We start from the raw sequence: 25,646 nt of genomic DNA on the forward strand, positions 1-25,646 counted from the left end.
CCTCAAGAAACCCCCTACTTTAAACCTAGGTTATATATTATATGATGCTAAATAATTTGATAATGAATATATTGATATAATTGTTGACAGGTGGCATTATTACATTACGCACATGGATTCAAATTTTATTTATTACATTTAAATTTATTTTATTCAATGAATCGCTTGTTTCTTTCTATTTTTTACTCATTTTTCTCTTAATTTTTATATTTATTATCATCAAAGTTCTCAAAATTAAATCGATCATGGAACTATTTTAATTACTAATTTACTAATTTATTAATTTAATTGTAATTTAATTAAAATAATTATTTTATAATAAAATAATAAATAAAATATAAATAAACACATTAAAATATAATTATAATCTAATAAAAAATAAAAAATATTATTAAAACTGAAAAGATTAAAATCAAATTATTCTCTACAAATATATTATTATTTTTAGATATTTTTTAATTGATACTTTCATTTAAAATTAGAAAAATTATAAAAATTAATAATCAAACAGAATTTAAGACATCCATCATATACCAACAACAAAATTTAGTTAAAAATATAACAAAAATACAACCACCCAATAATTAGAAAGACAAGAACAAAAAAGAATTGTACCACACTGTATATAATTATATATATATTCTTCGAATATAAAAGTAGTATCATAGAAAAGTTCATCTAAATCAAATATAGGTCAATTTTGAGTGAAAACCCTTTAAATCAGAAAAATTTGTACTACAAGAATAAGTACAACAAAAAAAACTAAGAATCTCACTAGAGAGACAATGAGATATGTATACAATAGTTACAATGGGCTGTTTATTGGTCCTGATTTTCATTAAAAGAGTAATTAAACGCAAAATAACCTTAAATCCTAATTGCTGTTTACTTTACCCCACCACCAAATTAATCTTATTTCAAAATCTCTCTCCCGCGCCGGTACCCAGCCTGGTGGTGTCCTCCCTCCGCCGCCATAGCGCCGCAGATCATCACCGTCGTGTACGCTGAGCAAGTCGGCCCTCTTGCTGCCACGGCACCCACCCCAGCTGAATAGGTTGGTTGATAAATATGTTTAGTTGATGAATTTGGGTTTGATTGTAATTCGATGTTCATGCCAAGAATTTGTTGCTAAGTTTTTTGATGTTCTTTTCATAATTAAGAACACCTTGGTAGGGATTTGAATATTTTGGAATGTATTGACCAAGTTGATGCTGTTGATGATTGCATTAGTGTTTATTTTAGTGTGGAAAATTTTGCATTGATGTTTAATTATCTGATCTGGTTAAAATGTTTCAAACTCTATGAAACTTTTTCCTTCTTCATTGTTCAAAAGATTTTCTTATCTATAAGCTGCTAAGTATGTTTTTAATTTCACACTGAGCTGGTTCGAAACTATGCTTATGGTTATAGTATGATAAAATTTATGAAGATGATTGTTTTTAAATTTAATATGTATTTAAAATATCCTCTTAGAATACGTTTTCTCTTTTAGGCTGTAAATCTAGAGCTTTATTCCTTTTTTTTTTCAGTCACAGAAAGTTTGTTCTTCTATTATAATTAAGCAATTCATCAGTGGTTTACAATTGCCTATGTGTTTCTTACTTGAATTGGATCCTACGTTTACTTAATTGGAATTGTTCTGTGATTATGTTATGGAGTTTTTGTTAAAAAATAGATGGATAAATTTGAATAGTACAATTTTCTTTGCGACATTTTATTTTATTGAATATAGGGGTTTTTCTTTTGTAAGATGCAGGGTGATGTTTTGCTACTCACAATTATGTATATGTTCTGTTCTTTTTGTAAAACTCCATGTTCTGTTGCAAATCTTGATAAGTTTAAGAGAGTCCCAAGTCTAACAAAATAATCATCCACGTAGCATGTAAAATAACCATCCGGCTACTTAGAGAACTAAACATCCCACATTTGTTACTTGTTTATACGTAAATTGAATTTAATAAAATAACCATCTAATTATTAATTAAAACAACCATATGCACACCTAGTGAATTGAGCATTTAGTATATTTAACATGTGATTACGTGGATAGTTACCATTTTGTTGTACACATGCATTTTGATCCCATTGATGCAACTCAAGAAGGCACTGTTTGGTTGTTACATGGCTTTTTTCTCTTGTGACACCATCAAAGGCATGTCCAAGGAGATTCAATTCCCGAAAATTTCTTCTCTGTCTGTGGCCAGGTTCCAGGATTTGCAGTGTCTAGGAGAAGATGATGATGGGGCTTGATCCATTTGCTTGGTGGAGTTTGAAGATGAAGATGCTGTGAGCAAGCTCAGAAGGTGTAACCACATATTCCATCTTAGTTTCATTCAGCAATAGATAGAGCGAAATCAATTCTCATGCCCACTTTGTAGGTCCTTTTTATTTTCTCATAATCTTCATACCAGGAAATTCAATGAATACTAGATCTTATTTTTTTAATTTGTAACTTAGTTTATGTTAGTGGATCGGATACCAGTTTATAGCTAGCTAGTTTCAACATACATCATCTTTTAGATGATCATAGTCATATATACATAGCAATTTAATTTGAGGTTAGTTTTATTTGACAGTAGTAGTTTTGGAATGTATCTCTACAAAAAATCAATATGAAGAACAATATTTTGCAGAGATTGATGAGTTTCATCAAATTGTTGATGTCAACATATGATTGAATTAACAGTAATAGCTCACATGGGTTGACAAAAATTATTGTATCGTCTGTCTTTTTTAAAAAAGACTTGGTTTATTTTTTCCCTAAATAATTTAGTTTTAACTATTTTACTTGTAAAAAAACTATTAAAATAGTCATTCGTATAAAAATATATTGAAATACTTAGTATAGACGGATAAATTTGAATAGTACAATTTACTTTGCGATATTTTATTTTATTGAATATAGGAATTTTTCTTTTGTAAGACGCAGGGTGATGTTTTGCTAGTCATAATTACGTATATGTTCTGTTCTTTTTGTAAAACTCCATAATTCTGTTGCAAATCCTGATAAGTTTGAGAGCATCTACGTAGCATGTAAAATAACCATTCGGCTACTTAGAGAACTGAACATCCCACATTTGTATACCTATTTATACGTAAACCAAAATTAATAAAATAACCATCCAATACTAATTAAAACAACCATCTGCACATCTAGTAAATTGAGCATTTAGTATATTTAACATGTGATTATACGTAAATAACCATCCATGTATGAATAAAAATAACCATCTGTCAATATAGTGAAATGAACATCTTGAATATTCGTCATTGACCACAACTTATAACACTTTTGGGTTAAATTTCTCCTTAATCACATATTCATGATACTAATGGCATATGTTTTATAATTGAAAAAATTTACACTTTGTGATAAATTTTCATTATGGAATATGACATAATTAAGTAGGATTTAGAAATGTAATAACATGTCTATTATAACTTAATAACTTATATCTAACTGCAACAACTCCAAGCATACATGAATTCAGTGAATGGTAAACTAAATCCAATTCAATAATATGACCACATTCTGTCTCATCAGTTTCTAGCTCAGTCATATCTGTCACTTCCACGACCTGCAATCGAACACAAACAAAAAAAAAACAACCAAAGGAATTAAGTGACATATGGTACTATGATATAAATATTAGCAATATAAACCACCAAAAAAATGACTAACTTAAACTGGATTAAGCGTGTTAGTAAAATTTCAGTTTATAATAGGCACTATACTCACTATTTTTTAATAAAGTCTTTTAATCAGGCAAAAAGTAAGCAACCATAGTGAAGTAAAAGTAACTCACTAGTTCACAGACATGACTATGGGATTTGAACTAAATATTGGACAGGACAAGAATTTAAAGCAGACATGTGTGTAACCAAAAGCAAGCCTAATAATGGAGAATGCAACTGTTATCTTCACGTTGGCTAAATAGTATTATGCCATTTGCCAAGGGGTGCAATGAATGTAACATTGACAAACAAATTTTATCATGAATGCTTATTATAATAGCTCCAAAACTTCATGAATTGTGAATGAAGCAAAAGCTGTCACAGTATTTGGTTATCACTGGAAACAATGAGACCATAATTGACAAAGTCACTTATGTTATGTTGGACAGTTGGAGCCTGTCTTCATGGTGTATGAATTGAAATGTTTACACTAGTGCAATCAAAAGGACTATCAATTAATTGAGAATTGAGCCAAGAAGCGGTCCTTAAAATTCTCTTTTATGGAAAAAAAAAATCTCTTTTTAAGTTGAATTAAGAAAGTTTTAATTATTATTCTTTGGAAAAAAAATCCAAAAAATCAAAAATAATATTTAATTACAGTCTCACTGGAGCATTTTAGAAATGGAAAATACTCCTCGTATATCCAAGAAATAAATTTGAGAAACCAAGAAGAAGTGAAAACAAGGAAGCATATCCTGCTGTTGCTTTAATGCGTTCTTCCAATGTTGGGTGAGCGGTGGAGTTCCAGTGTCAGGTGAAGCAACTGCCACCAGCCATGGACGACGCGCGCAACGGAGATTGGGCACTGCAGTTCGGGACGACGCTAATGGACGAACCAGTTGCTACCAGTGACGGTAGAGGCGCGCGAAGGAGACTGGGTGCTGCAGTTCTGAAGGGCACCGACGCAAGTTCCAGGTCAGGTGGAGATGACGGGGGGAGATTCTCGGATTAATCGAGAGAATGGAGGTCACACCGTCTTGAGAGAGGGAGTTCGTTGTTTTGATTTTATAACTGATGGTAACCCTAATTTGTTTCAAATTTCAAATTAGAAAGAATTCAAAATTAATTAATTACCCATAATTTAATTTTAATTTCAATTAAACCTCCATTGTATGCATTGTACAATAAGGCTATTGTCTCCTCATACTTTTCCAAAAACTAAAGCAATTTAACAATAACACAGGAATAATTAGCCAATTAACAAGTTCATGATAACAATTAAAACAATGAACAGATAATAACTAAACAATTAAAACAAAAATCAATATAGTAAAAAAATTACACCAAATTATCAAATTATAGCAAATTACAAGACAACACCAATTAAAATTTAAAACAAAGTAACAACACCAATAGAAATAATTGAAAGTTATCCAACAATAGAAAATTACACAGCAATAACAAACTTTTTCAAAGATTAACAAGGATTATCAAGGTTTCAGGCTTTTAGCATAATTTCAATTTAGCCACAAAAAAAAAAAGCAACAAAATAGAGTATGGCACAAAACAGCAGCAGTGAGCAGAGCTAATCATTTAATAATTCAATTTGAGTAACACTAGCAGTAGCAAAATCCTAAACCGAAGAACAAAGAACCATGAACGAAAATTTCAAAAAAATGAAACAATCAATCTGAGTAGCAGTAGCAAAATCCTAAACTTTTATTCTGACTTTTGAACAGTCTAAGCAGAGGGGCAGAAGCACGACAGAGATGGAGGCCAGACGACAAGAATGACTCGAAGACGGTTTAATGGTCCAACAACAATTTTTGAAAGTAGCAGTTATAACTTTTGACCGAATTGCTTTTCTCTGTAAAACTCCAAATTTTAAAAAATTTGATTTTGAGTTATTTGAGACTTATGATATTTACTTTTAATTTTATTTTCAGAAAATTATCTTACAGAAAGGTAATTAAAGCAAAGTTATGAGGTTTTGAATTTAAAATTAATTATAACTCATATAATTTTTATAGTAATAGTGTATTTTTTATTTATGATTTAAAACTTTAGTAATTAAAAAATAATGAGAATTTTATATGCTTCAAATTAAATATTTAGATTTTGAGCCTTATTTTATCAATAAAGAAAAATTAATTTGATTATCTCCAATTTTTATTGAATTAGTATTTATTTAAAAATAATTTACAAGTTGATAATTAAATGGTATTTTAAAGATAATTATTATTGGATTAAATTTGGTTTTAAATTATTACTCTATCCTTTTATTTTTATTAAAATTCTTACTCTACACAAACCCTAATTTCTACCCACACCACTTTAGCCTTCACACAACACAACACAACACCCACTCATCCTCACCAAACATTGGCTGCCAACCCCTTTTCCCCCAATGGTTAGAAAAGAAAAAGAAAAGAGAAAGGGATAAAGAGAAGGGGAGAGCTCAAGGAAAAAGGAAAAAAAGGAAGGAGGAAGGAGACAGTGCCAGAAGGGCTGGGTATCACTGTCGCTGTCGTCATCGAACCAAGAAGAGAGAGAGAGAGAGAGAGAGAGAGAGAGAGAGAGAGAGAGAGAGAGAGAGAGAGAGAGAGAGAGAGAGAGAGAGAGGTGGAGGAGTCACCGCCGTTGAGCCACGTCTCGTCGCTGTCATTTGTGCTTCGTCTTCATCGTCGTTGGGAAGCCGTCGTGGTGCACGCCATCACCGAAGGAGCAGATCGCGATGGAGGGGAGGAAGTCATGCTGTCATCATTGCTGGGCACGCCGTCACTACCGTTCGTGCTCGTGCTGCCATGCGTCGTCGCCTCCGCTGCTTACCGTTTTGAGCTGCGCCGCCATGTCTATGGCCGCCGAAATTGCTTTGAGCTTGCCACTTCTTCCATTCTGGCTCTGTTAAGACTTCGTCGCTGTGGCTATAGCCACCAGAACCACTGCCGAGCTACTACTGTCCAGTTCAGTCGTTCCTCCTTAGTTACGATAAGCGTTTTTATCCCAGAATCCTTGGAATCAGTATTCTGTTATGGTTTGTTAAAGATTATGATATTTTGGTAATGTAGAGTCGAGTTTTGGTCATTACATGTTGCGATTAAAGTTGCTGCTATTGCTGCAAAAGTAGTATAGAACTGAGGTTGCGGCTGCCGCTGTTGAGGACCGGAAGAATAAGGGTCTTAACACATTTTGTGGCTTACGGGTTTTGACTTTTTGAAGTAGGAACTTTTTCTTAAAACCGTTTTATTATTGCTGATGAGAATTAATGTATCACCCCAAAAATTTCCTTCGGCAAGTATACCGAATTGTCGTCATGTAATAACTCACAAGAGTGAGGTCGATCCCACGAGGTACATTAATTCTGTCAAAAAATAAATAAATAATCAATACATTGGATATTATTATTCACACATACACACACACAAAATAAATAAATACATTGGATATTATTATTCACACACACACACAAAATAAATAAATAATAAATACATTGGATATTATTATTCACACACACATTATCGATTATTGAGTTTATAATTAATTTTTAACCCAAATTTTGGTAATTAAAAATTAAATGATTGAAATTATAAAATGTTGAATATTTTGCATCTAACCAATTTATTTTTTTATTGAAATTAAAAAAGGATGAGTTGTTAATCAATTCTAAATTTAAATTTAAATTTGAGTAAGAAAATAAAAAAATATATTTTAAATTTTATCTCACTAACCAAAATTCATTTTAAGATAAGAAATTATTTTGTACACCATATATATTGTAGGATAGTATGGTCATTTGCTATTTTTTAATGGTAAATATTGTCAAATAAAATGGTGTAAGAAATTAGAAGAAAATGTATTTACAAGTTTAGGAAATATTAATTTATTTTTCAATAGAATAAATTATATATTGAATAACAAAAGTTATTACTGCTTTCTTTTTACACTAACTAATACTCAACGATGGAATTTCGGTAGACCATGTTATCAAGAAATATTAATCAATTTAATAACTTTTGTAATGACATAAGTTTATGAATTTGAAAATTTAAAAATCATTTCATAAAATGTGAAGTTTTAACAAGTAACAATGTTGATCATATTATTTTGACTTTAAGAATGAATATGATACCAACAAATAAAATTGTCCCAAGTAAATTTTAACAAAGACAAAAGTCCATAAGTATTAATATTAATGAAAAATTATTTTATTTTAAAGACAAATACAATTTTTTCTACTCATTTCCTAACTCGACAAGTCGAAGACTAATCCTCCACAAATTGATGCTCTATTTATTAAGGACCTGTCGCTAACTAATGGATTATTATACACATATGACGAGATTCAAACTCTAAATACTTACTTAAGTGGACAAATGAGATGTCCATTCAACCAATCCAAATTGATTAAAATAAATATTAATTATTTTTAATATTTTTAAGTTGTAAAATATTTATAATAATAATTATAATAGATATTTTTCATTTAAATTTTAATAAAAAATTTATATAATTTTATGTATTACCCCATGCAGGACATGAGAACGTACACTAGTATTTCTAAACTTATGGCTAACAATTATAACTCATAACTCGAAAAAAAAATTGATCCTTATTGCCATAATAATGTAGGATGAATATTTGTTACGGCCTGGCCCAAACCCCCTACGGTTCGGCCCGACCCGAGCGCCATCCAACCCGGACACGCGTCCCGCAACCAACCCGAACACGCGTCCCGGACAGCTCACGCATGGCTGTGAGATAACGTCCCTAAGAAAGTGGGCCCGTCCTCATTGGGCCCACCTCTAACAGTATATAAGGGGAAGATTTACTCTTCCCCCAAGGTACGTAACATATCACATCACCCCTTTTCGCCTGCACATTACTAACAAGAGCGTCGGAGTGTCTTTGCAGGTGGCACCCCCCTTTTTACATGAAGTACTCGGCATCTCGCACACCCCTGGCCGGTAGTCCACGACCTGACGAGCCCCTACCATCTCCGAGGATTTCAACCCGAACTGTCTGGTAACCGACCTACCGAACATTGGCGCCATCTGTGGGAATCGAACCCACGACTCGTCCATGGACTTCGTGCTAGTCCAAACTGGGACAGGCTGCGAGGCCGTACCCGGAGGCGACACCGCCGGGACGGAAACCCGACAACATCCAAGGTCGCCCCCAAGGAACGCAACCCAATCACATGAGAGACGCCCCTTTGGGGGGACCGGAGACAACCACGCCAGAATAATGCAAGAGCTACGCCACAGAATGCAAGACCTGGAACGCCGGTTAGCAGATAGGGAACGTGACCAACGCACCCTAGAGCAGAGTCACTCCCGCTCTCGCTCTAGGAGTTGCTCTAGACGCACGTCTACCCCCCAAGCTAAGTCCGAAAGCACCGGGGAGAGAGGGCGCGCGAGAAGACGCCGTTACCCCGTCATCTACGCCAGACGTGAGAGGCGGCGTACCACGAACCACGAGGATGAGGACACTCATCGGGAGAGCGACGAGGGAAGAACGACGGGAACACGAGGACCCGTAATAATGGGAGCGACCCCTTTCCACCGTTCCATACTCGAGGTCCGGCTGCCAAAACACTTTGACAAGCCAACGGACATGAGGTACGATGGAACGCAAGACCCGCTGGAACACCTCATTGCCTTTGAGGCCAGGATGAACCTAGAAGGAGTGGGAGACGAGGTAAGGTGCCGCGCTTTCCCGGTCACCCTAGTGGGACCTGCAATACGGTGGTTCAATAACCTCCCGCAGGGCTCGGTGACCCAATTCTCCGACATCAGCCATGCCTTCCTGGCTCAGTTCATGACTAGGATCGCCAAAGCCAAGCATCCGATCAATCTGCTGGGAGTGACCCAGAGAGCCGGGGAGCCGACCAGGAAGTACTTAGACCGTTTCAACGACGAATGCTTAGAAATCGACGGGTTGATAGACTCCGTGGCGAGCTTGTGCTTGATGAACGGGCTCCTGAATGAGGACTTCAGAAAGTACCTCACCACAAAGCCAGTATGGATAATGCAGGAGATCCAATGCGTGGCTAAGGAGTATATTAACGACGAAGAAGTCAGCCGGGTCGTGGCTGCCAATAAACGGCAACCCTCCTACAACCAAACCCGGCACTACGAGGGTGGAGAAAGACAAAAGGAACACGCCAGGTACGGCGGTCCGAGTAAGGCGCCTAAGCCATTCTCCCGAGTCGGGAAGTTCACCAACTACACCCCCTCACGGCACCGATCATAGAAGTTTACCAACAGATAGCCGAGAAGGGGATACTATCGAGACCCCGACCTCTGAAGGACAGGACGGGGGGAAACAAAAGCCTTTACTGCGAATATCACAAGGGATACGGGCACAAGACCCAAGACTGCTTCGACCTGAAAGACGCCCTGGAGCAAGCAATCAGGGACAGAAAGCTTGCCGACTTCTCCCACCTCATAAGGGAGCCGAGGAGACGGAATCGGGACCACGATGGCGAGGACAGGTCCCGGGCGACAAGACGATGTCAAGAACCAGAGGGGGACGACCACGGTCTCACGGTGGTGAACGTAGTAACAGCAAGGAATTCTGCCCCGAGGTCGAAATCGGCACAGAAGAAAGACGCCAAAATCCTGGCAGTCTCCTCCTCATCCGCTAGAAGTTCCCGGGGACTCCCATCCATCTCCTTCGGCCCCGAGGACCAATGGTTCGACGAGGTACCGGAAAGTCCCCCATGGTTATCACGGCCAGAGTCGGAACCGGCCTCGTCAAACGGATCCTGGTAGACACAGGGGCGGACTCGAACATCATGTTTCGCAACGTTTTTGATGCCTTGGGACTGCGTGATGTCGATCTGGCGACCCACCAGCACGGTGTGGTAGGGTTGGGTGACCACTTCATCAAGCCAGATGGGATCATCTCACTTCCGACCTCCCTGGGACAAGGACAGAGGCGAAGGACGGTAATGGCCGATTTTGTGGTCTTACGAGATTCCACAACTTACAATATCATCTTGGGGAGAAAAACCATCAACGACCTTGTGGCAGCGATTAGTACGAGGCTGCTCGTAATGAAGATTGTTACTGATGACGGATCCGTAGGATCCATCAGAGGAGACTTGGAAATGGCAGTCGCTTGCGACCACGCCAACCTCTCTCTCAGGAAAAAGTCCAACGAAGCATTCGGGGTTTTCCTTGTCGACCTGGATGCTAGAATAGATGACAAGCCCAGGCCTGAGCCAGAAGGGGACTTGGAAAAATTTAGGGTCGGTGACGGGGAGGAGAGGTTCACGTTCATAAACAGAAACCTCCCCCATGAATTAAAGGAACTTTTGATGGAGATGATCAGAGCCAATGCTGACCTCTTCGCGTGGACGCCAGCCGACATGCCAGGGATAGATCCCCAACTCATGTCACATCATTTGGCCGTCAGGCCGGAAGCTAAACCAGTGGCCCAGAGGAGGAGGAAGATGTCACAGGAAAGGGCAGAGGAGGTGTCCACACAGACGGCTAGCCTCCTTGAAGCAGGGTTCATCCGAGAGCTGGACTACTCGACGTGGCTGTCGAACGTGGTCTTGGTAAAAAAGCACAACGGGAGGTGGAGAATGTGTGTAGACTATTTCGACCTCAACAAGGCATGTCCCAAAGACTGCTATCCCCTCCCCAAAATTGGCGCACTCGTCGATGCGGCGGCGGGGTACCGTTATCTGAGCTTCATGGACGCCTACTCCGGGTACAATCAGATACCGATGCACCGATCCGACGAGGACAAAACAACGTTCATAACGCCAGGAGGGATCTATTGCTACAAGGTGATACCATTTGGTTTGAAAAACGCCGGCACCACATACCAGAGACTGATGAACAAGATATTCAGCGAGCTCATAGGCAAGACAGTAGAAGTCTACGTGGACGACATCCTTGCAAAAACCACACGGCCCGACGATCTCCTAGGCGACCTGGAGGGCGTGTTCGCAGCCCTCCGACAACACGACATGAGGCTCAACCCACTCAAATGCGCCTTTGCCAGTGAGGCCAGGAAGTTCTTGGGATTCATGATCACCCAAAGGGGAGTAGAGGCCAACCCAGAGAAGTGTCAAGCGATTCTTCAGATGAAGAGCCTGTGTTGTATCAAAGACGTCCAACATTTGGTGGGAAGGCTGACGGCATTATCCCGCTTCCTCGGCGCATCGGCAGCAAAAGCCTTACCCTTCTTTAACCTGATGAAAAAGGGGATAGCATTTGAATGGACCCTAGCATGTGAGGAAGCATTCAACCACTTCAAGGCAATCCTGGCGACACCCCCGGTGCTCGGGAAGCCCAAGGCCGAAGAACCACTCTATCTCTACTTAGCAGTAACAGAGGAAGCGCTTGCAGCAGTGCTCGTACGAGAAGAAGGGAAATCTCAGCAACCGATTTACTTCGTAAGCAGGGCTCTACAAGGAGCAGAGCTGAGGTATAGCAAATTGGAAAAACTGGCGCTCACACTCCTGACCTCCTCCCAAAGGTTGAGACAATACTTCCAAGGACACCGTGTAGTCGTGAGGACAGACCAAGCAATTCGCCAAGTACTCCAAAAACCTGACTTGGCTGGGAGGATGATGACCTGGGCCATTGAGCTCTCCCAATATGACTTGCAATATGAGCCCCGACATGCGATCAAGGCGCAGGCGATGGCAGATTTCTTGATAGAGGTAACGGGTGATCCCCCCGAGGAAACGGGCACACGGTGGAGGCTCCACGTAGACGGTGCCTCCAACCAAACGTCCGGGGGAGCCGGGGTCATCTTAGAGAGCCCGGCGGGAGTCATTTACGAGCAATCGACCAAGTTCGAATTTCCCGTGTCGAACAATCAAGCGGAATATGAAGCCCTCTTAGGTGGACTAACACTAGCTCGGGAAGTCGGGGCAACAAGGCTGGAAGTATGCAGCGACTCACAAGTCGTCACCTCGCAAGTAAACGGAAGCTATCAAGCTAGGGACCCCCTCCTACAAAAATATTTGGAAAAGGTTAGAGAATTGACAAGGCAGTTCCAAGAGGTCACGGTCCAACACGTCCTAAGAGAAAGGAGCACACGGGCAAACCTCCTGTCTAAACTAGCGAGCACAAAGCCAGGAACGGGCAACCATTCTCTCATCCAGGGCATGGTGAAGGAACCAACGGTTGCCCTCCATTTGACGGAGTCAAGCCCTTCCTGGTTGGACCCCATCACAAACTTCCTGGAACACGGCAAGTTACCTGACGATGAGAAAGCAACCAAAACATTGAGAAGGGAGGCAGCCAGATACGCAATCATACAAGGGCAACTATTCAGAAAGAGCTGACGGAATTCCGGCAAGCCGGGTACTTATGTGGGGGGACAGACAAGGAGACCAACTACGAGACCTTCGTTCCTGCCCCCAACGAGTGGTTGTACGAGATCAACCTCCGTTCTCCCCGGGTCGCCGACTGGATCTGGTTTTACAAGGCCATGTTCACCCAGGTCGGCGTTCGCCTACCCTTCTCTGACTTTCAGATGTCGCTCCTTAATCGGATATCCGTGTCGCCGTCGCAGCTCCATCCGAACAGCTGGGCTTCTATCTGCTGTTTCGAGATGGTTTGTGAATATCTCGAGCTGCCGGCGTCAGTGGATGTCTTCCTCTTTTTCTTCAACCTCACCAACCCCTCCAAACAAGGGAAGGCGAGAAAAGGGTTCCTTTCTTTCTGGTTTGCCCAAGGTCGGAGGATATTTGGTCTGTTCGAGGACTCTTACCATGGGTTCAAAGTCAAATTCTTCAAAGTTCGCCCTGCTAAAGGTCGCCATCCCTTTTGGTTATCGTTAGAGGGGGAGCGCCTCATCCCAACTTATTGGAGTTTTGGGGCGGGGTCTAATTCTTTTATTAAGGTGACGTACAAAGGGATGTCCCCTGTAGAAAAGAAAATAGCTGATGTGTTGTTTGCTCTTTTTGGGAAGAACCCCGTGAACCCCATCTCCTCATGGGTGAACGGGAGGCCGCCAGGAGCTATATCCGTGAGTCGTTTTGTTTTGTGCTTGTACTGTTTATCATTGCTTGTTTTACTTGATCTAACGACTGATGTGTTTGTCTGTTTGCTGCAGTGGAGATGTCTGCCTCAGTAACGGGGCTTGAAAATTTGATGAAGACCTTCTTCGAGGACAGTGATGAAGAGAAGGCCGAAGAGAAAGATGCCGGGAAGTCGGAGGGCCCTTATGGGGAGAAGGAGGATCAGGCTGTGCCCTCTCTCCGGGATACCGTTTTGTCGGAGAAGAACTCGGCAGGGGCGTAGGCTTCCCCCATTCTCGATGAGGTGGTCGTTGGTGGGCATTCGTCCTCTACCCATCAGGAAGATGATGATGTGGAACTTATCCACACCCCTAAGAAGCGGAGGGTGTCTGCCAGCCCAGAAGGGACTCTCACCATTATGGAAAGAAATTTTGATGCTACAAAGTTTATTGACTCCCAGCTGATCCCTGGGACGGAGGAGCATTTTCTTGGAACCGACCTGGCTGGACAGGCGAGATGGATGTACCGGACTTTGCTCTGGGGGGCCGTGATAGCTCGAATGGCTGAGTTCGAGTTGTCGGGAATGCAGGCTCTCCGGAGGAAACTCGAATCCTTAGGCAAGGCGAACAATGACTTCAAGGTGCAATTCGAGCTGCTCCAGAGTCAGTTGTCTGAGATGGAGGAGAAGCTCAAGGCTTCTGAGGAGAAAGCGTCATCTGCCGCGGAGAAATTGAAGGCTTCCGACGAGACGGTGGCCCATTTAGCCGAGCGGGAGATGACCCTGGAGAGCCAGCTGAATGCCGCTCAGGGTCGGGTGGCGGTCTTGGAGAAGGAGCTTGACCAAGCTGTTTCGTTGGCTAAAGCCGCTAAAGCTGAGGTCGAGGAGCTCAGGAAGAAGCTTAAAGCGACCAAGGAGCAAGGGAAGAACGCGATTTCCATGACTGAGGACGCTCTGAAGGCCCAGGTGAAGATCGTGGCTCCCGACTTCGACACATCGGCTATTGGGGTCTTCAAAATGATCCAGGACGGCAAGATTGTTGACATGCCTAGAAAGTGATCTCTTGTAACTTTGGTTTGGTGTGGATTTGTTGAACATTTCATTGTGAGTTTATTACTTTTATGCTTAACTGGTCGCTTGGTCGACTTACCATTATTATTGTTTATCTTGCTTGGCGTTTAATTTTCGTTACCGTCTTTTCGGGGCGGGCTTATTGCTTGTGCCCGTTTTGCCGTTTGCGTTGGTAATCCGATTAGAACCGTTGTGGTTTTATTTATGAAGCTGCTCGATATGGCTATGGTTCCGTTGGCTTCCCGGGGTGATCAGTCCCGGGTTGCCGTTTATGAGTACGATCTCGTGAGGTACGCGTTGGAAGATAATAGATGGAAGAATTTGGACAAGTAAGAATTAGTCGTTACCTAGACAAGTTTATAAACACAATAGGCATTTGATAAAAGTGAATAATTGGGAATTAACATTTGATCAAGGCAAAACTCTACCCAGCTTATTAGGTCGCTTGGTCGGTGAGCCCAAGCTACGAATAGAATCTCCTCAGGTTACCTGCGTTTCATGTTCTCCGGATCTCCCTACCGTCGAGTCTTTCCAGCTTGTAGGCGCCTTTGCCGAGAACTTCTTTGATTCTGTAGGGACCTTCCCAATTTGCCGCCAGTTTTCCTTCTCCTGGGGTCGGTAAACCAACGTCGTTGCGTCGTAGGACGAGGTCTCTTTCCTCAAAATCCCTCTTGAGGACTTTAGTGTTGTAGCGCAGAGCTATTCTTTGTTTTAATGCTGTTTCTGACAAGTGGGCCATCTCTCTGGTCTCTTCCACCAGGTCCTTTTCCACCACTTCGTCTACTCCTGCGAAAAGTAACCGTGGACTCGGTTCGCCAATTTCCACGGGTATCACTGCGTCGACCCCGTACGTTAGGCGGAAGGGGGTTTCCCCGGTGGAGCTTTGATCGGTTGTCCGGTAGGACCAGAGGACCGAAGCGAGCTCGTCGGCCCATGCGCCTTTCTTGCTGTTTAAGCGTTTCTTGAGGCCTAGTAGGATGACTTTGTTTGCGGACGCCACTTGTCCGTTTGTCTGGGGATGTTCTACTGAGGAAAACTTTTGTTTTATGCCCAGGCCGGTGAGGAATTCCGTGAACTTCTTATCAGTGAACTACGTCCCATTGTCCGAAATGACGACCTCCGAGATACCGAAACGAGTTATCACTTGTCTCCACATGAACTTCCTGCAATTGGATGAGGATATGTTGGCTAGTGGTTCAGCTTCTATCCATTTGGTGTAGTAGTCGATGGCGACTATGAGATATTTAACTTGTCCTGGGCCAATTGGGAAAGGTCCTAAGAGGTCGACTCCCCATTGAGCGAAAGGTCGTGTAGACGTCAGTAAACTCAGCTCGGAAGCCGGCGCTTTGTGGAAGTTGGCATTTTCTTGACACTTTACGCATTTCCTAACAAATTCTTTGGAGTCTCTCATCATTGATGGCCAGTAATATCCAGCTCGGATGAGCTTCCTTGCTAGGGCTTTGCCCCTGATGTGGTGGCCGCAACATCCCTCGTGGACTTCTCTAAGTACATAGTCCGTCTGGTCGGGATGTAAGCACTTCAATAGGGGTTTACTGAGCCCCTTTCTGAACAGTTGCCCTTGTATGATTGCGTATCTGGTTGCCTCCCTTCTCAATGTTTTGGTTGCTTTCTCATCGTCAGGTAACTTGCCGTGTTCCAGGAAGTTTATGATGGGGTCCAACCAGGAGGGGCTTGACTCCGTCAAATGGAGGGAAACCGTTGGTTCCTTCACCATGCCCTGGATGAGAGACCGGTTGCCCGTTCCTGACTTCGTGCTCGCTAGTTTAGACAGGAGGTCTGCCCATGTGTTCCTTTCTCTTGGGACGTGTTGGACCGTGACCTCTTGGAACTGCCTTGTCAATTCTCTAACCTTTTCCAAATATTTTTGTAGGAGGGGGTCCCTAGCTTGATAGCTTCCGTTTACTTGCGAGGTGACGACTTGTGAGTCGCTGCATACTTCCAGCCTTGTTGCCCCGACTTCCCGAGCTAGTGTTAGTCCACCTAAGAGGGCTTCATATTCCGCTTGATTGTTCGACACGGGGAATTCGAACTTGGTCGATTGCTCGTAAATGACTCCCGCCGGGCTCTCTAAGATGACCCCGGCTCCCTCAGACGTTTGGTTGGAGGCACCGTCTACGTGGAGCCTCCACCGTGTGCCCGTTTCCTCGGGGGGATCACCCGTTACCTCTATCAAGAAATCTGCCATCACCTGCGCCTTGATCGCATGTCGGGGCTCATATTGCAAATCATATTGGGAGAGCTCAATGGCCCAGGTCATCATCCTCTCAGCCAAGTCAGGTTTTTGGAGTACTTGGCGAATTGCTTGGTCCGTCCTCACGACTACACGGTGTCCCTGGAAGTATTGCCTCAACCTTCGGGAGGAGGTCAGGAGTGTGAGCGCCAGTTTTTTTAATTTGCTATACCTCAGCTCTGCTCCTTGTAGAGCTCTGCTTACGAAGTAAATCGGTTACTGAGATTTCCCTTCTTCTCGTACGAGCACTGCTGCAAGCGCTTCCCCTGTTACTACTAAGTAGAGATAGAGTGGTTCTCTGGCCTTGGGCTTCCCGAGCACCGGGGGTGTCGCCAGGATTGCCTTAAAGTGGTTGAATGCTTTCTCACACGCTGGGGTCCATTCAAATGCTATCCCCTTTTTCATCAGGTTAAAGAAGGGTAAGGCTTTTGCTGCCGATGCGCCGAGGAAGCGGGATAATGCCGTCAGCCTTCCCGCCAAACGTTGGACGTCTTTGATACAACCCGGGCTCTTCATTTGAAGAATCACTTGACACTTCTCTGGGTTGGCCTCTACTCCCCTTTGGGTGATCATGAATCCCAAGAACTTCCCGGCCTCCATGGCAAAGGCGCATTTGAGCGGGTTGAGCCTCATGCCGTGTTGTCGGAGGGCTGCGAACACGCCCCCCAGGTCGCCTAGGAGATCGTCGGGCCGTGTGGTTTTCGCAAGGATGTCGTCCACATAGACTTCTACTGTCTTGCCTTTGAGCTCGCTGAATATCTTGTTCATCAGTCTCTGGTATGTGGCGCCGGCATTTTTCAAAGCAAATGGCATCACCTTGTAGCAATAGATCCCTCCTGGCATTATGAACGCTGTTTTGTCCTCGTCGGGTCGGTGAATCGGTATCTGATTGTACCTGGAGTAGGCGTCCATGAAGCACAGATAACGGTACCCCGCCACCGCATCGACGAGTGCGTCAATGTTGGGGAGGGGATAGCAGTCTTTGGGACATGCCTTGTTGAGGTCGGAATAGTCTACACACATTCTCCACCTCCCGTTGTGCTTTTTTACCAAGACCACGTTCGACGACCACGTTCGACAGCCACGTCGAGTAGTCCAGCTCTCGGATGAACCCTGCTTCAAGGAGGCTAGCCGTCTGCCTGGCCACCTCCTCTGCCCTTTCCTGTGACATCTTCCTCCTCCTCTGGGCCACTGGTTTAGCTTTCGGCTTGACGGCCAGATGATGTGACATGAGTTGGGGATCTATCCCTGGCATGTCGGCTGGCGTCCACGCGAAGAGGTCGGCATTGGCTCTGATCATCTCCATCAAAGGTTCCTTTAATTCATGGGGGAGGTTTCTGTTTATGAACGGGAACCTCTCCTCCCCGTCACCGACCCTAAATTTTTCCAAGTCCCCTTCTGGCTCAGGCCTGGGTTTGTCATCTATTCTAGCATCCAGGTCGACAAGGAAAACCCCGGATGCTTCTTTGGACTTTTTCCTGAGAGAGAGGCTGGCGTGGTCGCAAGCGACTGCCGTTTCCAAGTCTCCTCTGATAGATCCTACGGATCCGTCATCAGTAACAAACTTTATTACGAGCAGCCTCGTACTAATCGCTGCCCCAAGGTCATTGATGGTTTTTCTCCCCCGGATGATATTGTAAGCTGTGGAATCTCGTAAGACAACAAAATGGCCATTACCGTCCTTCGCCTCTGTCCTTGTCCCAGGGAGGTCGGGAGTGAGATGATCCCATCTGGCTTGATGAAGTGGTCACCCAACCCTACCACACCGTGCTGGTGGGTCGCCAGATCGACATCACGCAGTCCCAAGGCATCAAAAACGTTGCGAAACATGATGTTCGAGTCCGCCCCTGTGTCTACCAGGATCCGTTTGACGAGGCCGGTTCCGACTCTGGCCGTGATAACCATGGGGGACTTTCCGGTACCTCGTCGAACCATTGGTCCTCGGGGCCGAAGGAGATGGATGGGAGTCCCGGGAACTTCTAGCGGATGAGGAGGAGACCGCCAGGATCTTGGCGTCTTTCTTCTGTGCCGATTTCGACCTCGGGGCGGAATTCCTCGCTGTTACTACGTTCACTACCGTGAGATTGTGGTCGTCCCCCTCTGGTTCTTGACGTCGTCTTGTCGCTCGGGACCTGTCCTCGTCATCGTGGTCCCGATTCCGTCTCCTCGGCTCCCTTATGAGGTGGGAGAAGACGGTAAGCTTTCCGTCCCTAATTGTACCCGGAGTAGGCGTCCATGAAGCTCAGATAACGGTACCCCGCCGCCGCATCGACGAGTGCGCCAATTTTGGGGAGGGGATAGCAATCTTTGGGACATGCCTTGTTGAGGTCAGAATAGTCTACATACATTCTCCACCTCCCGTTGTGCTTTTTTACCAAGACCATGTTCGACAGCCACGTCGAGTAGTCCAGCTCTCGGATGAACCCTGCTTCAAGGAGGCTAGCCGTCTGTGTGGCCACCTCCTCTGCCCTTTCCTGTGACATCTTCCTCCTCCTCTGGGCCACTGGTTTAGCTTCCGGCCTGACGGCCAAATGATGTGACATGAGTTGGGGATCTATTCCTGGCATGTCGGCTGGCGTCCACGCGAAGAGGTCGGCATTGGCTCTGATCATCTCCATCAAAAGTTCCTTTAATTCATGGGGGAGGTTTCTGTTTATGAACGTGAACCTCTCCTCCCCGTCACCGACCCTAAATTTTTCCAAGTCCCCTTCTGGCTCAGGCCTGGGCTTGTCATCTATTCTAGCATCCAGGTCGACAAGGAAAACCCCGGATGCTTCTTTGGACTTTTTCCTGAGAGAGAGGTTGGCGTGGTCGCAAGCGACTGCCGTTTCCAAGTCTCCTCTGATGGATCCTACGGATCCGTCATCAGTAACAATCTTTATTATGAGCAGCCTCGTACTAATCGCTGCCCCAAGGTCGTTGATGGTTTTTCTCCCCAGGATTATATTGTAAGCTGTGGAATCTCGTAAGACAACAAAATCGGCCATTACCGTCCTTCGCCTCTATCCTTGTCTCAGGGAGGTCGGGAGTGAGATGATCCCATCTGGCTTGATGAAGTGGTCACCCAACCCTACCACACCGTGCTGGTGGGTCGCCAGATCGGCATCACGCAGTCCCAAGGCATCAAAAACATTGCGAAACATGATGTTCGAGTCCGCCCTTGTGTCTACCAGGATCCGTTTGACGAGGCCGGTTCCGACTTTGGCCGTGATAACCATGGGGGGACTTTTCGGTACCTCGTCGAACCATTGGTCCTCGGGGCCGAAGGAGATGGATGGGAGTCCCCGGGAACTTCTAGCGGATGAGGAGGAGACCGCCAGAATCTTGGCATCTTTCTTCTGTGCCGATTTCGACCTCGGGGCGGAATTCCTCGCTGTTACTACGTTCACCACCGTGAGACCGTGGTCGTCCCCCTCTGGTTCTTGACATCGTCTTGTTGCCCGGGACCTGTCCTCGCCATCGTGGTCCCGATTCCGTCTACTCGGCTCCCTTATGAGGTGGGAGAAGTCGGCAAGCTTTCCGTCCCTGATTGCTTGCTCCAGGGCGTCTTTCAGGTCGAAGTAGTCTTGGGTCTTGTGCCCGTATCCCTTGTGATATTCGCAGTAAAGGCTTTTGTTTCCCCATCCTGTCCTTCAGAGGTCGGGGTCTCGATAGTATCCCCTTCTCGGCTATCTGTTGGTAAACTTCTGTGATCAGTGCCGTGAGGGGGGTGTAGTTGGTGAACTTCCCGACTCGGGGGAATGGCTTAGGCGCCTTACTCGGACCGCCATCCCTGGCGTGTTCCTTTTGTCTTTCTCCACCCTCGTATTGCCGGGTTTGGTTGTAGGGGGGTTGCCGTTTATTGGCAGCCACGACCCGGCTAACTTCTTCGTCGTTAATATACTCCTTAGCCACGCATTGGATCTCCTGCATTGTCCATACTGGCTTTGTGGTGAGGTACTTTCTGAAGTCCTCATTCAGGAGCCCGTTCGTCAAGCACGAGCTCGCCACGGAGTCCGTCAACCCGTCGATTTCTAAGCATTCGTCATTGAAACGGTCTAAGTACTTCCTGGTCGGCTCCCCGGCTCTCTGGGTCACTCCCAGCAGATTGATCGGATGCTTGGCTTTGGCGATCCTGGTCATGAACTAAGCCAGGAAGGCATGACTGATGTCAGAGAATTGTGTCACCGAGCCCTGCAGGAGGTTATTGAACCACCGTATTGCAGGTCCCGCTAGGGTGACTGGGAAAGCGCGGCACCTTACCTCGTCTCCCACTCCTTCTAGGTTCATCCTGGCCCCCAAAGGCCGTGAGGTGTTCCAGCAGGTCTTGCGTTCCATCGTACCTCATGTCCGTTGGCTTGTCAAAGTGTTTTGGCAGCCGGACCTCGAGTATGGAACGGTGGAAAGGGGTCGCTCCCATTATTACGGGTCCCCGTGTTCCCGTCGTTCTTCCCTCGTCGCTCTCCCGACGAGTGTCCTCGTCCTCGCAGTTCACGGTACGCCGCCTCTCACGTCTGGCGTAGATGACGGGGTCACGGCGTCTTCTCACGCGCCCTCTCTCCCCGATGCTTTCGGACTCAGCTTGGGGGGTAGGCGTGCGTCTGGAGCGACTCCTGGAGCGAGAGCGGGAGTGACTCTGCTCTGGGGTGCGTTGGTCGCGTTCCCTATCTGCTAACCGGCATTCCAGGTCTTGCATTCTGTGGCGTAGCTCTTGCATTATTCTGGCGTGGTTGTCTCCGGTCCCCCAAAGGGGCGTTTCTCATGTGATTGGGTTGCGTTCCTCGGGGGCGACCTTGGATGTTGTTGGGTTTCCGTCCCGGCGGCATCGCCTCCGGGTACGGCCTCGCAGCCTGTCCCAGTTTGGACTAGCACGAACTCCATGGACAATTTTCCACAGACGGCGCTAATGTTCGGTAGGTCGGTTACCGGACGGTTCGGATTGAAATCCTCGGAGATGGTAGGGGCTCGTCAGGTTGTGGACTACCGGCCAGGGGTGTGCGAGATCCCGAGTACTTCGTGTAAAAAAGGGGAGTGCCACCTGCAAAGATACTCCGACGCTCTTATTAGTAATGTGCAGGCGAAAAGGGGTGATGTGATATGTTACGTACCTTGGGGGAAGAGTAAATCTTCTCCTTTTTTACTGTTATAGGTGGGCCCAATGAGGACGGGCCCACTTTCTTAGGGACGTTATCTCACAGCCATGCGTGAGCTGTCCGAGACGCGTGTCCGGGTTAGTTGCGGGACACGTGTCCGGGTCGGATGGCGCTCGGGTCGGGCCGAACCGTAGGGGGTTTGGGCCAGGCCGTAACACTATCATTTGGATGGTTGTCAAACTAATCCAATGCTTAACGGTATACAAATAAATTTATATTTTTTTATGTTTAGAAATGTCAATGTTCATTTCTTTAATTGTTAAAATATTAATTTAATTTTAATATATTAATAGTATAAAATATTTTATACAATTATATAATTATATCTGTTTTTTTAGATAATTATTAATGTGAGCAATAAAAATAATAATTATTTTTAATAAAATGATATTAGGTGATTAAATTTACGTATAAAACTGCTCTTTATGGATATCATCAAAATTAAATTCATTATTCCAAATTGATAAAACAAAATCTTTCAGCTGGGGTGCTTGGACATTGACCAACATATGCAAGAAAGAGTCCACTTTTATTGGGCTTTACGTTTTTGGTCATGGGCTCCATATGCTGTATTTTTTCAACGAAAAAATTATACTGTTTATTTTGTACTTTCTTGGTTAGACTGTGATTTTCTGTCAAATTCAGTCTCTTTGTTGGGCCTTGTGTCTACCAGTTTAATCAACATTCGATCAATGGGCGTCATTCTACCTTTTTAAAACATATCCTAGTTTAGTGGTGAATTAAATAAGTTCCTGCAATACCAAAATGAGTTTTTGGTCATGTCCAAAAAAAAAAAAAAAATTCCTGGTAATAGCACAGGAATACCAAAATATTTGAAACGATCAAAATTAAATTGCAAACGCAAGTTTGTCTACACATTTGTTCTTATTATGCAATATGAAAATATCACTCCTCTCTTATGTATTTTTTTTAAAATGACCCTTAATTTTTATTATTTAATTTTCTAAGTGTTGGAGAAGACTCATAGTGATAGAGAGTAATTAAAAGGCAATAAATTTTAGAGTTGTTCAAATTTAAACCAATTCAAATTAAATCGCTCATCCAATTCAATCCAAATCGAAAACCGATTAAAATCATACTAATTTGGATTTGATTAGATTTTATTTTTTACAAACCGCATGAATTGAATTGAATTTCGGATCAACTTCTCAAAACCAATCCAATCCAATTCAAACACATATGCTACAATATATTAATATTATTATTATATTTACAATTTTACTTATAATATATTTAATTTATTATATATTTTTATATTATTCATGTATTATTATTATTTAATAAATATTTTATGTTCAAAATGAGATTTATTTATTTATTTTAACTAGCCTATAATTTTATTTCTATTGTTATGTTATTGTTGGTTTTTCAAGATATTATTGAGACTTGTTATGTTATTGTTGATTATTTAAAATTTGATGTTTAGATTTGTTATATATATTTAATTTTTTTAATTTACAAAACCACGAATTCAATCCAGACAGCACCGCAAATAACCAAAGGAAGAACCCTTACTTACAAGACCATCAATATTAATTTGATGTTGAGACTTATTATGTATTAAAAACCATCAAAAAGACAAACCCTCTGTAACCAAAGAGAGAAAGAGAGTTGTTTGATCAGATATGCTTCAATATTGTATTGTGATTTCTAATTTTACAACTTACAAGGATGAAATAGATCCTATTTTCGGTCTGGAACCACTAGCTTAACCTTATACTAACAACCAACAACAACTTTTTATTTCTATACCACAAACTCTAACTTTTTTTTACGATATTTTTTAATTTGATAGACTAAAAACTAATTTGATGCAGATTTAAATTTTATTTAAGGATTTATTACCAGTCAATAAATTGTTGTATACACAAGACGGTATAAAAACTCCCAACCCTTATTTAAACATACTAATAAACTAACCACTAAACCAATCGAAGTTGGTTAACAAAATCTTAACTAACTTAACAATCTTACAATGTTATCCGTTTTCCTTCACTTCTTCATGACTTAATATTGTAGAACTATTAGTTATTCCAAGAAAAATAAGTTTTAGAGTACGCATTACTTTAAAATTATGCACACTATAAGAAAATCATCAGATACCATCGGATTTATCAGCAAAATAATAAAAATAATTCATCAGTAAATTTATTACCGTCGGATTTGTTGTCGAAATAAGCCAACAGTAAAACCCTCACCGGTAACTAATTATTGTTAGATTTTGTAATATGACGGTAATTACCGATGGATTTTGCGACGGATTGTGTGAAGAGGGTGACCAAAAAAAGTATTTGGCGCCATACTATATTGTTTTACGCCGATTTACTGTCGGATTTTTTTCGATAAATCTGACAGTAAATTCAATTATTCTTTTATTTTTTAAATTCTTTTTAACATAATTAGTAGTCAAATCCTAAATATTGAAAATCAAACATAGATTTTATTAAATATCAAGTGTATGTACAAAATAAAAAGTTAAATAAATAAGATACAATCAAATAAAGTAGAACAAAACCCTAATCACTATGGTACCTGATAGTCATTCTCAACGTCATCCTCTTGGTCCTACTGAAGCGGCACTCTAGGAGGTGATGTCGATGCCCCTCCAGCAGCGTCGCTGCCCCAGCGCGCATATGCTCATGGTATACCACCATTTATGACCACACTCGCTGAATCTGCTCTAGCTCATGTCTAAGCTCCAGTCTGAGGAAATTTGTGTTTGCCACGTGTGCGAGGATCTCGTTATACCTCTCTTCATATTACTGTAATTGTTGAGCCTGGTCATGAAGACTATGGGTGAGATTCCAAATCAGCTCCCGCAAATCGACGTTGTCCTAGGGATCAATAGGATTGGTGGCAGAGGAGGACGAAGCGCTCAATGTGGAGGTGCAGAGGTTGCTGGCGAAGAACAACCCTAGATCGTAGACACGATTCCTGTATGGCTCAGATGTTGTCTCGCGCTACACCATATCCAGATCGACGATTGAAGCAATGGAGCTGTTGCCGTCCTCCTCACTCTGCGAGATTTCTGGGTTGCGGCCTTCAATCTCTACATTTAGGACTCTTGTATAACACATGTTATGATTAGGACGACAGTTAATTAAAAACGAATACACGTTAATCTTTATACCACAAAATATTTACTCACATAATAATCTACAAACCGCTGATCAGTAAATCTCTCCTTGTTCTCGTTCAAGGTGTGAGTATACTTAAAGGTCTCTGCCATCGTTGCATCACAATCCAATGACTTAGACTACACATATTGAAACAATATGTTAAATCAAGTAATAATTACATTATATGTCAAATACAAAATGAACTTAACAAAAATAAAACAAGTTACATACCAGCCTGACCTTCATTTCATGAAAGTCGCTGACCCGCTGATATACTTTGATGACATGGCTGATATCTTGTTGGCCAGTACCTTGTTTGTGGCTTGATGATGCCTGAATCCCTCATCACTCTTCTAATATATGTAGAGGGTCTTCTTAATGTCCAGACTTA

General features: G+C 43.0%; 1 protein-coding gene across 1 annotated transcript; it reads right to left on the reverse strand.

Annotated features, from left to right (window-relative positions):
- Window positions 1-15,068: 15,068 nt before the first annotated feature.
- Window positions 15,069-18,006, reverse strand: LOC140180115 (uncharacterized). The gene is made up of 4 exons (XM_072220511.1): window positions 17,642-18,006; window positions 16,243-17,104; window positions 15,357-15,822; window positions 15,069-15,079 (listed from the first exon to the last, which is right to left on the reverse strand). The coding sequence occupies exons 1-4, from the start codon at window positions 18,004-18,006 to the stop codon at window positions 15,069-15,071; spliced, it is 1,704 nt and encodes a 567-aa protein (XP_072076612.1).
- Between the last annotated feature and the right edge of the window lie 7,640 nt (window positions 18,007-25,646).

The sequence above is a fragment of the Arachis hypogaea genome, chromosome 16 (assembly GCF_003086295.3).
Source record: "Arachis hypogaea cultivar Tifrunner chromosome 16, arahy.Tifrunner.gnm2.J5K5, whole genome shotgun sequence".
Lineage (NCBI taxonomy): Eukaryota > Viridiplantae > Streptophyta > Magnoliopsida > Fabales > Fabaceae > Arachis > Arachis hypogaea.

Coding starts and splice junctions, on each gene's coding strand:
- LOC140180115 (XM_072220511.1), bottom strand. CDS start 18,006: ATGTGTGTAGACTATTCCGACCTCAACAAGGCATGTCCCAAAGACTGC. Junction 17,105..17,641: donor CTAGGCGACCTGGGGGGCGT/GTTCGCAGCCCT, acceptor CTCCTCCCGAAG/GTTGAGGCAATACTTCCAGG. Junction 15,823..16,242: donor ATCCCGACCAGACGGACTAT/GTACTTAGAGAA, acceptor AATGGGACGTAG/TTCACTGATAAGAAGTTCAC.